General features: G+C 38.3%; 1 protein-coding gene across 1 annotated transcript in view; it reads left to right on the top strand.

The window, feature by feature from the left end:
- Window positions 1-11,976: 11,976 nt before the first annotated feature.
- The window catches only part of LOC131463752 (protein Niban 2-like), a 54,063-nt gene continuing 48,392 nt past the window's right edge, over window positions 11,977-17,647 (top strand). The window contains exon 1 of the mRNA XM_058635752.1: window positions 11,977-12,220. Coding sequence (XP_058491735.1) covers window positions 12,166-12,220 — 55 coding nt within the window. The 5' untranslated portion in view covers window positions 11,977-12,165. The remainder of the gene's footprint in view (window positions 12,221-17,647) is intronic.

The raw sequence follows: 17,647 nt of genomic DNA, 5'->3' as shown, positions 1-17,647 counted from the left end.
TATGGCATGTGTGAAAGAGCCAAAATCTCAGTCTCACTAATTACCAAAAATAAATAAATTACTCTTTTGTAAATATTTTACTCTTTTTAACTAAATTCATTAATTACTTACTCCATGAATTACCTATTATAAGAATTATTGTGTCAATAAAATAAAGACTAGTATATAGAATAGTAGGAGAAACACAAAGCTTGTCTATTAGTGAGAGGTGTCACTCAGGTTTATATTTATTGGCCAAACTGAATTGAGTATCAAACTGTGTAAACAGTAATTAAATGAATTTTAGACCAATAAAACTTGTCTAACCGTGCACCTGTGCTACTACATTACCTTTGTGCTGCTGAAATCTTGAGCTTGTTAGCACCAGTGCTACCACCTAAGAAAGTGATCATACAGCCCTGTGTAATAACATTGAAGTGAAAATGGCATGTTGGTAGATTATTAATTATTCATAAAGCTTTGGTATTTGAGTAACTTAAGTATTTTCAGTCATTTTAGTATTTTGTCAGTTTAATATTGTGGTGTTTTAACTTGAACACCCACGGACATTTCAAAAAGAAACAAGTCCAGCAATGCATCTGACATTCTATTTCTGATCTATTAGGTATCGAGTATCGTTTCAGTATTGTTTCAGTTTCAAGTATTGTTTTGGTATCGAGTATCATGATAAAACTAAAACTAAAACTTGGTAATGTTGGTATCATGACTACACAAGTGCATTTTATGTAATATTTCCTTATAATGTTAGGTTCTTACACAAAACTGAAAATCAACTTACCACATACAATGATTTGTATGTGGATTAGTACAATCACTTGTACTTCTTCTGCCAGATATGTGTCCTCCACATAGTGGAGAGGTTCTCCTCTTTTTCATTGAAGTAGGAGAGAAGAAGGAGCACCATATCTTTCATGTCTTCTGAGCATCCTTCCAACTGTCCTCTCAGAATTTTCAGCTTTATGACAGCCTGCAGAACTTGTTTGATCTTGTCCGCACAAATGGTTTGCATGAAGCCCAGAAGCCGTTTTCCCTTTTTTTCGACACTGGTTAGGAAAGTCTCCAGAGAGTGTAAGGTTTTTGAAAATTCTTCAAATTTCTTGCACATCTCTTGAAATAACTGTGCTTACTTTCAAAGCACATTGTCCACACTCTGATCAAGGGACCAAATTTCAGAATCCTAACCCAGTGCTGGGTAATGACGAAGAAATGGTGCTTGGGTTTCAAGTTGCTTTCTGGAAATAGAGCCTTTCTTGACTCTAAATATTCTTGAATGAGAATATCTAGACACAGAGATTTTCTGAGCACATATCAGGTCCAAAATGTATTTCAGCTGTAGAGTCAACTGCCACACATCATCTGCTGTATCTTTCACTCTATCACCAATTATGAGAGGCAGCAGCCTTAGAAGATTCCAGTTCTGATCTGACCATCACTAATCTCACTTAGAACATCTGTCTAAACTGTTTGCACAACCCCCCCGTACTGTACTCCACCTTTTGCACACTACCACCCTCTTAATCACACAGCACCTTACCTCCAGAGGTTTTAAAGTTTTAAATCTTTTTAAAATGTATATTTTTAAGTTAAACTGTTGGTTCTTTCTTGTTTTTTTTTTTTCTTTCTTTCTTTTTATTGCTGGGCTGACCGGGTTGTGGAGAGACTGAAATTTTGTTCTGACCTCATGTCTTAATGTGTGTTGGAATGACAATAAAGAAATCTTGAATCTTGAATCTTGAATCTTAACTGTGGGTCATTTTAGGGTAATTAGGGTAGGTGTGACATTACGGTATTTTACCGTGTATTTAGCAAACTTTTTATAACATTCACAGTAAAATTCCGTATTAAGAACATAAAATTTAAGTTACTTACTGTTTCTTGATTTACGGTAATTCAATGTATTTACTACAGTGATATACTATTTTTGATTTTACCGTTGCTATTTGACAGTTTTTTACCGTAATTTCGACAGACATTTTTTACAGTGTACATTGATAATCATTTTGCATCTTTTGCCCAGCTTCAGGCTAAATTCAAACGCCCTAGTAATCAATTTTTTCGTTATCTACAAATTAGGAATTTTGTCAAGCAATCTTTTCCCACCTAGATGAGACCCCCATACAACATGACTTTTAGAATATTGTGACCAGACCTCTTACCTCTAAATATTTGATCTCTCAGTTTGTTAACCTCTTCGTTATGGCAACCCCCTCTCTCCATATTAAAGAGGAGTGGATCAAGGACACCAGTGAAGTAATCTCTGATGAGCTATGGGCAAAAGGGTTAAATAGGATAAAAGCATGCTCTATTAATGCTTGACTTCAGCTCATTCAGTTTAAGGTAGTTCATAGGTTACACTACTCCAAGACCAGACTGAACAGAATTTTTCCTTCTGTCTCCCCCACTTGTGACAAATGCAAATCAGCTGATGGAACTCTTGGGCATCTTTTCTGGTCCTGCTCTAAGCTCACAAGGTTCTGGGTTGACATTTTTAGTTTGTACAGTGCTGTTTATAATAGACAACTGGTTCCTGACTGTCTCTTAGTAATACTGGGCTGCTCCAACAGTTCTTTGGTTCTTCCATCTGCTTTACAACAAGCTCTCATGTTTGGTATGGTCATTGCAAAACGGGTCATCCTAAAGGAATGGAAGTCAGCTTCCCCTCCCTGCTTCAAGAGGTGGCTAAAGGATATGGTTTCTTGTTTATACCTTGAAGAAGTTCGATTTTCTATGTCTAGCTCCCAAGATAAGTTTAAGAAGATTTGGGGCCCTTTCATAGAATACATCAGGAAGGATAGACCACAAACTGGGACCTAAATGTACTCCATACTGAGACTTTGCCACTCCCCTCCGACTCCGGCCTCCTTGACTCAATCTGTGTGAGTGGTCTTCCTGGGACATCTGTTCAGTGGATCGACATGTATAAATACATTATATAATGTGCTGGCTGTATGTGTTTTTTTTTGTTTTCATTATTTGTTTTGTTTTGAATGTCTGTCTATCTTTTTTGTTTTATGTATTGTGTGCGCTTTTATGTATAAAAATCTTGAAAAATAAAATTTACAAATAATTTCTCTTGGCGTCAAAGAATGGTCTAGTTTATTTATTTGTCCTGTTAGATCTTAGTGCTGCATTTGACACCATTGATCATAAAATTCTACTGCAGAGATTGGAGCAGACTCTTGGTATCACAGGGGCTGCCCTCTGCTGGTTTAAATCATACTTATTGACAGGCTGGTTCAGAGAGGACTCAGACGCAGAGGCCTTTTAACAGTCTTTATTAGCACTCTTTAGCAAAAAACAAGACAAAGATCATCTTACTGAGGGAAAACAAAGCAAGGCTATGAAAGACTATAACAAATGGGGAATGCAGCGCTCTTCAAAAGAGACGCTGCGGAACTATGAATGGGAAACAAAAAATCACTCCGAAGAGGAAACTAACTCAGACTATGGTTAACACCTAAAACTCAAAGCAGAAAACTCTCCAAACGGAGGAAAACAAAGCTCTAAACACTTCAAAACGGAATCTAACTCAAAAGCACAATCCTATTGATTGGCGATTTTTAACTAACCGAGAACGAGCTCGAAAACAAAACGCAATCTAAATGATTGGATCTAATCAATCTATCAAATAAAAAATAAATCACAGTCCTAGTGATTGGAGTTCCTAAAATGGCTGTGAAAATTTATAAACACAAATCTCTCCCAAGGAGGAAAACAAAAGGGCTATAAATCTTACCTAAGGTATCAGCAGAAAGGCTACGATAAGAAAACTTACAAACAAAAACGTCGCTCACTAAGAGCATCGAAAGCTTGTGGATTCCTTGACAAAACTGTGGCTGTGACGAGGAGCTCTGGTGATCTGGCATGGACGAAACACACTGGCACTGAAACAAGAAAACAGAGAGTTTTTAAAAGTTCACATGACTTAATTGTGAGCAGGTGTGTGTAATCAGGACCGGCAGGCCGGGGGAGGAGGGGGCGGGGCAAACTGCCGGAGTGACACTTATCTGATAGATTCCAGTTTGTTCATGTTAATGATAAAGCCTCACTACAAACAAAAGTTAATTGTGGAGTTCCACAAGGCTCAGTGCTTGGGCCTATACTTTTTACCTTATATATGCTTCCCCCATGGAACATTATTAGGAAGCACAACATACACTTCCATTGTTATGCAGATGACACAGCTATATTTATCAATGAGGCCGGATGAAATAAATCAGGTTGTTCAACTCCAGGAATGTCTCAGAGACATTAAGTCCTGGATGACCTGTAACTTTCTACTTTTAAACTCAGAAAAAACTGAGGTCATTATACTCGGCCCTAAACACCTCAGAGAAAAACTTTCTGATTACATCGTCACTTTAGATGACATCTCCTTGGCTTCCAGTTCCACTGTGAGGAACCTTGGAGTTACTTTTGACCAGGAAATGTCATTTGATTCACACATAAAACTAATTTCCAGAACAGCCTTCTTCCACCTGCAGAACATTATGAAAATTTGAAACATTCTGTCCTTACAGGAGACTGAAAAACTAGTTCATGCTTTTGTTACATCTAGATTAGATTACTGTAACTCCTTATTATCAGGATGTTCCAACAAGTCTGTTAGAACCCTTCAGTTAATTCAAACAGACCCAGCTTCCAATGACAGTTCGGGAGGCGGAGCCTCTCTCTGTATTTAAAGTTAGACTTAAAACTTTCCTTTTTGATAAAGCTTATAGTTAGAAGTGGTTCAGGGAAACCTGGACCATCTTTTAGTTATGCTGCTATAGACCTAGACTGCTGGGGGATCTGTGTGGTGAATGACCTCATCTTGTGCTCCTCACGCAGCAGTGCAAGGCAGTGGCCAAGTTATGAGCCTCGCTGTCTCAGGAGAAAGGGCCCTGTGGTTGAACCACTCAAGCTTGAGTGACGCACAGAAGGCGGATGTGATGGATGCCACGTACGACCCCACCAAAGGTCTGTTTGGCCCAGCTCTGGAGACGATAAGGGCAGACGCGCAGCTTGTGAACAGGCAAGGCAGGCCCCCGATACTCGGAGACTGAAGGCTGTTTTTACCGAAATGTATCAAAAATGTGCAGTGACCAGCCGTATCCCCGTCCCCCTTAAACAACAATGGGTGATTTGCAATGACGACTCAGTAGGAAACCTCCCTAAAGGGGCCCCACCTCAATCCCATCATCCCACCTCACGTTGACCTGTGTGAAGTTATTGTTCTGCAAGTTTGAATGAAGCTGAAGTAAAATGAAGAGGAACTATCAGTCAGGTAGTGAGAAGAGAAAGAAGAAAAAAGAGGACGAAGAAAAAAAGACAGTGGTAAGTGGCGCTGCTGGCGCAGATAATGATCATAACATTAACAGTAAATGACTGCTGTTATTGAACTGTTACTTTGTCTAACGGGGACACAGACTTGAACAGCAGCTAACATTAGCGTCAGAACACTAGTTGACGCTAACATACGCGAATGTGGCACCCTGACGGAGATGGAGTATTATTGTAATATCTGCATTGAAGCACCCTTAACAGCTATTTATATGCAATAGTTTTTATTGACTTTTAACTTGTTTTTAACTTCTTATGCAGTATTTATTGTAAAGGTACTAAATGTATTGCAGTGATTTGGAAGGAAAAACAGCTTTTTCTGTAACTAAAGTTGTGTAAGAGTTAATAGGCAGTGTTAAGCTATGAATGCTATGATAGCAATGAATAATTAAAACTATGTCCAAGGAGAACAATTACAAATCTGTCTCTTATCTCTCCTCTGGATCATTACTTAAATTTGTCACCACAAATAAAAATTGTAAGTCCAATATTCCACTTTAATTGATAACAAATACCATGCAAGATTCTTTATGACAATATACATTGTTTTGATTTGTTTTTTGTCATTCCAGCAGCATCCTATTCCACCTTCAGTGGAATAGTGGCCACTCCACCTTCTGGTGATTTCAATAGAGCACACTGTGCGAAGGTCTTTGGATCTGGAAGACTTTATGTCAGTATTTGCACTAGCCAAGGCCCGTAAGCAGCATTTATAGAAGCAGTGCTTAAAAGGTGCTGACAAGCACTAGATGACGAAAACTGTTTAACTTCTACACTTTATATTTTATAAGTTTATAATGTTATTTACAGTGTAATGCAGGGCTGCTCACACTTTTTCATCATGCAAGCTACTTATAAAATGACCTAGTCAAAATGATCTACCTACAACAAAAATGCAAAACATATATTTATTTATAAATATATTTCTGATAAATTTCTTTATAAATAGAATTCTTTATATGTACAATGTATGTTGATGTACCTTGCATAACCACATGAGCCCATATTGCACAACACAACACAATTAACCATGTACATGTTTTGTCATTACCTGACTTTGCTCTGATGACTTGCACTGAATGAAATCAGCCAAGGATGCATAGTCTGGACAGTAGCTGTTGACAGCCAGCCTCAAACACACTTCAAAATGATCATCAAACGCACTTCGAAAATGTCATTGTGAAAAAAAAGTCCTCTTCCCATTCCGTATGAAAGTGAAAAGTTTTTGTCTTTTTACTTGGTCCAGCTCCCCTACTCATTTTTATAGCCTTTCTTAAGATTTAATTTTTTTCCCAAAATATGTTTTATTTATTTTTGAAAACATGACATACATAACACACAACCATAAACAAAACAAACAAAACAGTGCAAGTTTAATGAAAAAAAAAGAGACAGGAGCAAAGCAACCCCCCGTATAATTTCTCACAGCTCATGATCCTTGACATATGACATAAATGGCCCCCATACACTTTCAAAGAAATTGTGCTTGCCCTTCAACACATAGGTGATCCTTTCCAGCTGGAGGGTAGACAACATCTGTTGCCTCCACTGACCCATACCAGGCCCATGGACATTCTTCCAACACAATGAAATACACCTCTTCACATTCAGTAGGCCTATATCTATAAACACTTTTTCACTCTTCGTATATGTAGGCTCCTCTGGATATAGGCCAAACAGGAACAGTCTTCGGTCTAGTAAAAACTTTTTAGAAATTATTTTTTCAATTGCACCTCTTATTCCTTCCCAGAACAATATCATTTTCCTACAGTACCACATGCAATGAACCAATGTTCCTCTACATTCAATACACACTATATCTATTGAGATCTAGTGGCGTCACGTAAATCCGCATTAACCATTTGAACTGGATCAATCTGAGGCGTATGTTAATAGATCTGATATGTGCCAATTTGCATGCATAACTCCAATCATCCTCTGATAATTCTAACGACAAATCTCCATTCCAAGCTTTAAGTTTACTGTATGAATCTTCTGGCATGTTAGACATCATAACATTATAAATATGTGATATTGCACCTTTTCCTCGACTATCTCTTGTCATCATTTCCTCTAGAATCGATTGAGTCGGTTTTGTCATTACATTGCTCTGGTTATTCTGTATAAAGCTTCTGAGTTGAAGAAATTTAAAGAAATGTTTTTTTTAGCTATATAGAATCTGTCTTGCAACTCCTGAAAGCACATTAACTTGTCTGATTTGGGCAAATACAAATCTTGAATCCTTCTCAGTACTTTGGTTCTCCATATGTGAAATATTGCATCAGCTCTCCCAGGTAGAAACAATTGGTTACCCCATATTGGACTAAATTGAGATAAATATTTTTTTTACATCTCTACATACTTTAATCATATTTTTAGTATGATTAAAGTATTGGATTTTCGTCTGTTTCAACAATTTCGTAATCGTATTTGAATACAAGTATGTAGGGAGTTCTAAACTTAACCCTTGGCTTTCCAAAATTACCCAACGTGGAGAATGATTTGTGTAATAAAACATCAAAGATCTCAACTGTGCAGCCCAATAATACAATTGTAGATTTGGGCATTTCAGGCCTCCATGGTCATATGGGAGGTATAGCAAAGACAGATGGAGTCGTGATCTCCTATTATTATATAAACCGTATAAACATCCATTCCACTTGATCTGTCCAATTTCGGGTTTAGCACACAGTTAAAATCTCCCCCATTTATATGAGAACCCTGAAGAGTAGAAAGAGTAAAGAAAAGATCATTGTAAAAGGTACTGTCATCCAAATAAATCTGTATATAAATTGTTAAATTTAGAAATTCAGAAAAAAGAGTGCCCTGGAGAATCCCTTTTGTCTTTAATGATGTTTTTTAATTTGAAAGGGAATTGACTTGTGTATTAGTGTCATGACCCCTCTAGATTGGGATGAGAATGGTGCTGTATACACATTGCCCTTCCATCTCCTCCTCACCTTTAAAAGATTGTCATCAAGGGGATGAGTTTGGGAATGAATGTAAAAATAGCCAAATATTATTTGGTAATAATGGACTGTATACCCGATTTGAGTCACAACGAGCAGCTCTCAGTTGCGCTGTGAAGAGTAAATTGTGATTTAAAAAAAAAAAAAGGCATTGTAGTTCAAACATTTTGTTGGATTTCTCCTAGCCCATGATACCACAGGCAAAGGCCTGTTTGAGATATTTTTAGGGCACCTCGAAAAACTAGATTTGGACCTTGCCAACTGTCGTGGCCAGTCATAGGACAATGGCAGCGATATGCTGGGCAAGAACCAGCTGGTCCAGAAGAGAGTGTTAGATCTCAACAGCAAGGCCTTATGTGTTCCCTGTGGAAGTCACACACTGAGCCTTGTTGCTGGTGACGCAGCCAAGTCATCTGTGGCATCAGTCAGTTTCTTTGGTCTGTTGCAGCGTCTCTACTCTCTCTCTTCAGCTCCTCAGTACACCGCTGGACCATCCTCAAGGACCATGTGAAGACCTTCACCATAAATTCGAATTGAAGCTGTCAAAGCTGTTCGGTATCAGTTGCCTGACATCCTAAAGGCGTTGACTGCACTAGAGGACCATGGAAAAGTGGGATGCAGAAGTTGCCTCGTCAGCTAAAGGGATCTTCAAGGAGTTGCAGACATGGCCTTTTCTGGTAAGCACCATTGTATGGTACAACGTTTTGTACCAGATGAACAAAGTCAGCAAGCTTCTGAAAAAAGGTTTTCCCATATGGAAACATTTTTCCAGCTTTATGGATTTCTGTACTCCAAGGACCTGATGAAAAGCACAAAGGAGGCAAGAAGGCTAGGGGAATGCTGCCATAAATTGGAGCAGGCCACAGAAGATGGAAGTACAGGACCTGAGGGTGGAGGTACAGGGGGCAGTTCAGTCCTTCCCCACAGACATCTCAATACCATCAGAGATGCTAAATCACATCTATAAAAGGAGAACATAGTTGTATCCAAATTTAAGTATTGTACTCAGGTTCCTTCTTACTCTCCCAGTTACTGTAGCTTCAGGTGAGAGAAGCTGTTACAACCCTAACTCGTTGGGGAAGGGGAAATAACATAAATAACCAGTTGGAATTGGTTTAGCAGAAATGTGTTTGTTTTATTAATACTGAAGGTAAATTTAACATAAATCAGTCACAATAAACCAAGGGAGGAGGCGGCTATTTCCAAAATGAAAATACAAAAACAAACCAAAACACCAAACTGAGAATAGCACCCTTAAGTCCGATGTAACAAGGACAGAGTTTGGAAACTAAACAAAATACAGGATCAGGGCCTTCAACGTAGAGCACAGACTTAAAACCAAAAGGAATATTTTAACTCAAAGTCTAAACTAGACTTTGTGGCTATTTGTTGGCTAAAGTGGCTAACAAACAACCTAGTACTCACAACAGTCAAAACTTTTCACTCAAAGTGAATGCTCAAAAGCTGCTACAAAACAGAGCGACAAAGGGGCCAACTGCTCACATTAAAGCACAGTGCCCCCGAGTGACTCTCTGCTGCTGATTCTTAACAGGTGTGACTGTAAACGAGCTGAGGCAGGATTGGGTAGGTGAAGCTGGAGCAGGGTGACCCAATCACAGTGCAGGAGAGCAGGCAGGCCGAGGCAGGCAGGTGAATTGGTGGAGGAAGACCAGGCAGGAACCAGAGCCACCAATCAGGAGCAAGGGCTGGCACACGTCTTCTGCATACTTAACACATGACAAACACTTGTGGCAGGGCGTCACAGCCAAGGTCCGTGACAGAAGCTTATCAAACAGAAGCTTATCAAACTCATAAAAATATACCTGCAAACAGCCATGACACAGGAAAGGCTGTCTTCCCTTGCTGTTCTTTCGATTAAGCAGGAAATTAGAACATTGTTAGACATGAAATATGTCATAGCAAGATTTGCTGGTGCCAAGGAAACTCACAAACTGATGAAGACAAAACAGAGAGGGAGAGGGGAAAAAGCTCAGAGATGAAGACAATCAGAAAGAGAGGAGAAACAAGATCAGAGATAACACACTGAGATAGAGGAGAAAAATAAGCTCAGAGATTAAGACAAACTGAGAGAGAGGAGAGAAAAGCTCAGAGTTGAAGACAAACAGGGAGAAAAAGCTCAGAGATGAAGACAAACTGAGAGAGAGAAGAGAAAAAAGTTCAGAGATGAAGACAAACTGAGAGAGAGGAGAAAAAACAAACTCAGAGATGAAGACAAACTGAGAGAGGGGAGAAAAACAAACTCAGAGATGAAGACAAACTGAGAGAGAGAAGAAAGTACAATGCTACCATAGACCATTTGCTGAAAAACAAGTAATGTTGAACCATAAGCCCCATTCAATAAAAGCCTATATAGACAGATACCATAGTTATATTCAAGTATACACAGATGCATCAAAAAACCTTTCCCAAAAAATAGGTAGAATTTCAAATTATAAAACAGAAACGGTTAAGTAATAAAGTGTCAGTATACACAGGAGAACTTAATGCAATTTTATTAACAGTCCAGTGGGTGGAGGAAATACGACCACTACGAACAATTATCTGCTCAGACTCAAGTTCATCCCTCACAAGCTTACACTGTACAGAATTCAAATGATGGGACTCACAGTTACATTTTTGTGGATACCAGCACACATTGATGAAGGAAACAAAATAGTAGATAAGGTGGCAAAAGAAGCATTAGGACATACTAACATAGACTTAGCAATACAATTAAGCAAAATGGAAAATTGAAAGAGCATCATTAAACAAAAACTAAAGGAGAGGTGGCAAAAGCAATGGGAGGAGGGGAGAAAAGGAAGATGGTTTTTCAAAATCCAAAAGAAAAGTGGGAGAGGTTAGGTGCACGGAAAGAAGCAGGAAAGAGGAAAGTATCATATCAAGGATCAGATTTGGTCATACAGGATTAAACAACACACACGCGCCAAGTGCTTAAGGCTCACCTACAGTGTTGATAAATGAACATATGAAATACTTTTAATAAATGCATATATATATAGTTATTATTTTCACATTTTCAATATTTAACTTCATGTATTAATTTACGCACGAGTATGGATATTGAGAAACGGCTCAAGAGTCACCTCTGCTGCTGAGGATAAGTTCATCCGAGTCACCAGCCTCAGAAATTGCAAGTTAACAGCACCTCAGATTAGAGTCCAGATGAATGCCACACAGAGTTCTAGTAGCAGACACATCTCTACATCAACTGTTCAGAATCCGGCCTTTATGGTCAAACAGCTGCTTACATTATGAAGCTCATCAAGAGAATGCCAAGAGTGTGCAAAGCAGTATTCAAAGCAAAGGGTGGGTATTTGGAAGAATCTAAAATAGAAAACATGTTTTGCTTTATTTCACACTTTTTTGTTGATGCCTTCAGTGAGAATCTACAATTTAAATAGTCATGAAAATAAAGAAAAACTATTAAATGAGGTGTGTCCAAACTTTTGAATGGTAGTGTATGCATATATATGTATATGTATATTATTATTATTTTATTTATTTATATCTGTACATACATACATATTGTTATAACTTTAAGTAAGAGTTCAGTTCGAGCCACATTTTGATCCACACTCCATACCAGATGGTGGCGGTAATGCACCAAATCGTTGTTAATACGCCATAAAACCTCAAAAAAGAAAGAAAGAAGAGCAGAGCATTTTGCCACCGCCCGTCCTCTCTTCGAGTTGTGGAGCTGTGGTGTTCGGGTTGGTGGAGTTTCTCAACACTCCGTATCTTCGCGTCTTCGCGTCTTCGCTTCTCTCTGTGAATACCAGCGCCCTCCTTCTGAGACACGCTGCTTGTTGACGTGCAGCGGAGCCACGCGGAGTCACTCTGACGTTTAATCACCATGGGAGACGTGATTTCCAATCATCTGGATGAAACCAAGCGGGAGATTGTCTCAGGTGAGCAGCTGCTCTACTCTGCTGAGCTCTGTGTGTTGGTGCCGAGTGCCGATTGTTGGCACACGTGCGTTTTTACGCAGCTGTAACTATGAACGTATTTGGAGAGAAACAAGAGCGAGGGTGCGGTCTGATTGTCCGCCCCATCCCATGTTATTTTCCTCTTTCCGATACCGTCTAGTCTTTGACCTCACTGGAAAACTTCTCGAGATCAAGAAAGATGATTACTTCATTAGAACTTTGGCAAAAACAATCCAGATTCCAACTACATCCAACCCATACTTAGTGATAATGAGACGTAGGTTTAGTGAATCTATAATTTTTTAAAGATGGACTAGATGCTCTGTGTTGTTCCTGGTTTTTTTTTCGTTACGTCAGAGGTGTCCAAACTTTTTGAGAACCAGATTTTATAATGTTAAGATTTCCGGGGTCCACACTAAATGTTGTATACAAATGCTCTGTTTTACAATTTTATTTTCATTGTCACAGTTACAATTTTTTAAATGCCAATGTCACCAAATCTAAGGGCAGGAGTGATTTTTATTTTTTTTTAATTCTGCCTTTCTATCACATCTGGAGTCAGATATCATAAAAATATAATAACAAGTGAATGGATGTATCTGTCTGTCACAGCTGGGTTGCAAAGCCCTGATTTTGGTTTCAAAAGTGTGACTACTTACCGAATGAGCAAATTTGGATGACACGTGACTGTAGCCAGTTTCCTATAGAGCTCGCCAACGTGATGTAATGACACAATGCATTCTGGGTACGGAAGGCTTCTTCACCCGGACATATATCATGACATATATCTTCGGCGGGAGTGGTGCGTAAAGTTATTGTTGTATAGCATACTTTGTCTGCGGTATACTAAGAGATGGTGAGGAGCGAACGAAAAGAACAAAGGAATAGACTTCTATCGTTAACGCTAATGATGATGATAATAATGATAACAAAACGGCAATTTCAATATAGTATACATTTGACCCGTTCGGAAAGATCACAACAACAATCTCTCACCTGGGTGGAAACAGCATCAGCAGGACAAGCGAATGATGAGGACAATGCTGTCTCTTCAGGTAAATATTTTGGTACTTTTGTTATCTCTGAATTAATTGATATGATAATTCACTGATCAATCCATCTGTATGATAAATATTACAGCACCTTGTAATTTTTTTGGATTTCAAATGATCTTGTATAACAAGAATATTTCTTATTCTCAGACAACACTTCATCTGTAGCTGAGATGGAAACCAGGTCGTCAGACATGTCAGGAGGATGCTGCTCCAGTGGACAACACAGGTGGACAGCAGGGTGACCCACTGGAAATCCCTGTATTCACCAGGGATCGGCTGGATGCAAAAGATGTGGAACAGACCAGGAAACGAGCTCACGCCAGGATCAACGTGGAGCGAGTTATTGGTTGTATGTGCATCAAGTTTAACATTAAATGGGACCATGTGCCTGGTGTCGTGGTCAAATATAAAGGCGAGGAAGACTTTACTTGATAAGATTGTTGTTATATGCTGTGCTCTGACCAATATGTGCAATAGGTGTTGTTCTGAAGCCATCATTTTACAATGTAAACCTTGACTGACTTGTAAATATATATATATATGTATATATATACATATATATATATATATATATATCTTAATCACCATATTATCCTTTTATGTCATGCTTTTCACCTTCATACATGTAATGATTTGTACCCGTTATATGCAAATAAATTAATTTTTTGGCTTTTTGTAAAAATACGTTGCAAAGAAAAATTGCACAATATAGCACTGAAAGAACAGACCGTGTTCACTCTGCAAAACTGAATTCACACAGTTATTAAATGTACAATATAGCAATAAAATTACCTTGCGGTAGGGGATGAGTAAGGCGCATCAATTCCACAAGAAGTACATACTTTGCCTCTCGGGCCTGTTCACACGACAAACTGTTTTTAAAAGTACAGAACATGTACCTCCATTGCAGAAGATACAATAGTATATTGAACAGTAAATAATGTAGTTAATAATACACAGCTATACGCGGCTCTCCCATGATGGACTGGTTAAAATGTTATTTTACAACTGCTCCAGTAACATTCATCACAGTGACTAGTAACAACTGGATAAGAAAGGACATTAACAGTCATTCATCAACGTTACAGCAAGTCACCACTGCACACTCGGCAGAGTGCTTAACGCAGCAGCAGCAACAACAACAACAACAGTGTTGGACTGGGAATGACATTCAGTAAGAGAAAAATCTGCCCTCATTTTATATTTACTTACTACTATGCGTGAACTTAACAACAGACTCCTATGTTCTATCTTCAGCAAATACCGCGCCTTTTCCGTCGCGTTTAATTTCTCTCGATATGGACCCACTGCATTCGCCTTCGCCCGTTCCATTTGTTGTCCTTTTTCGTGTTTGTGTTCATTTGTGTGCATCAATAAGAGAAAAAGAGAAGAAGTAAACAGCCGGACTACTTGGGACTACCGGCATTTTGCCTTTGGCCTGCGGGCTGGACTTTGGACATGCCTGGTTGACTATAGCGTGTGGACAAAGCGGTGATAATATCACTCAATTGTCAGGTTTTGAGTGGAAGTAAATATACAGTAGGAATGTTGGCCACCATCATACAATGGTTATCATATTAAGAATAGTATGAATAGTAGTGCGCTTTCTGTCCATCCACCATTGTCCTATTTCATTATTAATGTGAATCCTAATTATTTTAAGAGAAAAGATGAAATATCTGACTTAAAATCTGAAGTCTGAAGTTTCACATATGTTGATTTTAAAACATCATCTTTTTATCTTTGTGCACTCCCGGCACTTGTATCATCAGTTCATTCAATTATTTATTCCATCCCTGCAAACTAAAGAACAAAAAAACAAGTAGAAATTTTGTTTATTTTGTTTTTCTGTTTCAACAGAATATCAGAAAAGGCCGTTTGTTTTTCCACCATCAGTTTGAAAGGAAAAATCAAATATGCAAGGAAACAAAAACTAAATAACCAGTTAATCTTACGTTCTTTATTTTACTTCATTTTCTTTTATCACGTCTACTGCTCCATGCCACCATCGTGCATGAACAGTGAATACACAGAGATAGCTGAGAAAGTTAGCGTTAGAATACTACAGTGTGGACGAACCTTCGGTTTTTCAAAATAAAATGTGGGTTATAAGAAGGTTGTAAAAAAGAGACGTGTCAGTATGATTAAACCCTGGTTGTGAGTCATTAGCCTATGTCACATGACCTGGTAGATGTTTAACTAAAGTTCTCATTGAACATTGATGTAAAATATGAGGAGTGATTCTGAGTCATTAGACTATGTCACATGACCTGGTAGATGTTTAACTAAAATTCTATTTTCATTGAAAAGGAACGGCCTTTACTGATATTTGGTTAAACAAAATTTCGCTCATTTTTTTCGTTTTTTTTGTTTGACAGGCTGAAATAAAAAATTTAAGGAATGGATGATACATGGACCTTCCATGCATGATTGTCAGTGTCTTTAAAGTCAAACTAATAATAACAAATGGTTAAAGGCACACAATATAGCAACACAAAAGAGATGACTAAGTAAACTGAATATGTTTATAAACTTTGATCATCAGGATTTTTTCTAGGAAAATTTAGCAAGAGCAAATTTAGCGACCGTAAATATAAAATCTTTATTTTAAATATAAAATCTTTATTTTAAATATAAAATCTTTATTTTATATTTAGTGAATGAGAACAATATAACCGTATTATGATGTATTTGATAGTGTGACTTGGGGTTCAATCGGCACCTGGACAAGGGGGTGGTCACCGATTACATGGGGGCGCCGCGCCCTTGTTCCCCGCTGTAGAAAAACCCCTGATCATATTACAAAAGTAATTTTGAGATTTCAAAAGGACCAGTGACGCTTCTTGCGTTCATGCATTTAGATAATTTGACCAACTCCAAGGGTCATGGTTACCACAATTGTGGACTGCAGCGTTGTCCTGTTGAAAAACCTGGTCATTACCACACAGACGATGGCCTTCAGTCATGAGGGATGCCCCCTGTATGTGTGTGTGTGTGTGTGTGTGTGTGTATATACAATATTTAAATACATATACAATGACAGTGCAACTTTAATATAAATCTAAAATTCAATGTTAGAACTAATTAAAAAAAACGAAACACTTTCAAACTGTCAGGTAAAAACGTTCACAAACAAAATAATGATATTTGACGAACACCGATCAACATTTTTTAAGGTTTTCTGATATGTTATGGACCAAGCGATTAATTGATTAATCTAGAAAATAAGCCACAGATTAATCGATTATGAAAGTAATCGTTAGTTGCAGCTCTAAAATACATCATATCTTAATACACAAACCACATTTTTGAATTCCAAATAACTAATTTCTTGCGTCAAATGATCTTAAAACTAGAGCTGCAACTAACGGATATTTTCATAATCAATTAATCTGTCGATTATTATCTCGATTAATTGATTAATCGTTTGGTTTATAAAATATCAGAAAACCTTAAAAAATGTTGATCGGTATTCGTCACACCTGGAAATGATGATAGAGCGATTGATTTAGTAATCGATTAATAATCGATTTATTGATTAATTGTTTCAGCTCTACTTAAAACTGCGTTCTGGGACACAGATTTTTTTTTATTTCAGGTTTATATTTGTTTTCTCTGTCGCTATGTTCTGGCGAAATGCATTCTGGGATACATGGCTTTCCCAAGTACGCTCAAGTCACCACCTGATGAATTCTTGGTAAAACGGGCGGAGTATGTGAACCGCGCTCACGTACCTGAGAATTGCAACAAAACTTGGACTGAGGCTGATGACAAGATGACAAGTATGGGAGTACGCAAGTATGGATATTGAAAATCGGCCAGAGAGAAAAGAATTCATTTAATTAACGATGACAAGGATGTAAACAAATAGACCATAACATCACTAACATTCCCCGCAACAAGATACATTCTCAACATTAACTTCATAAAACTGGAGACCATTATGGCTACATAGTTGAAATTAAATAAACATACTCAGTGCAAACATAGCCAAAATCTGGAAATATAAAATGAGGTCACCCCGTGACGCTGCTGACACCGAGGCTCATTTCATCACCATGGACAACACTATGAAATCACGGCGCACAACTAACCACACATTGACAAATAAATTCATGAGCATCCTCAAACTACAATACAATTTCAAACGCACAAGCTGGTAATACAAAAACTATTTTTTAAGGTACAATGAAGTGCGTTGCGCCTGGCCCCTCCGGGATCCCACCTCGGCTGGCGCGTGTCGGCCCCCACTTTAGCTGTGTGGCGCACCGGCGGCCGGGGAGAGGACCTGCGAGGGGATCCTTCTGAACATTCTCAGTTTTGTGGAGTGCAGCCCGTAGCTTTCACTGTGCAG

This window comes from Solea solea, chromosome 8, assembly GCF_958295425.1.
Source record: "Solea solea chromosome 8, fSolSol10.1, whole genome shotgun sequence".
Taxonomy (NCBI): Eukaryota; Metazoa; Chordata; class Actinopteri; order Pleuronectiformes; family Soleidae; genus Solea; species Solea solea.
The sequence above is the reverse complement of the archived record's forward strand: the minus strand, read 5'-3'. Positions and strand labels throughout refer to the sequence as shown.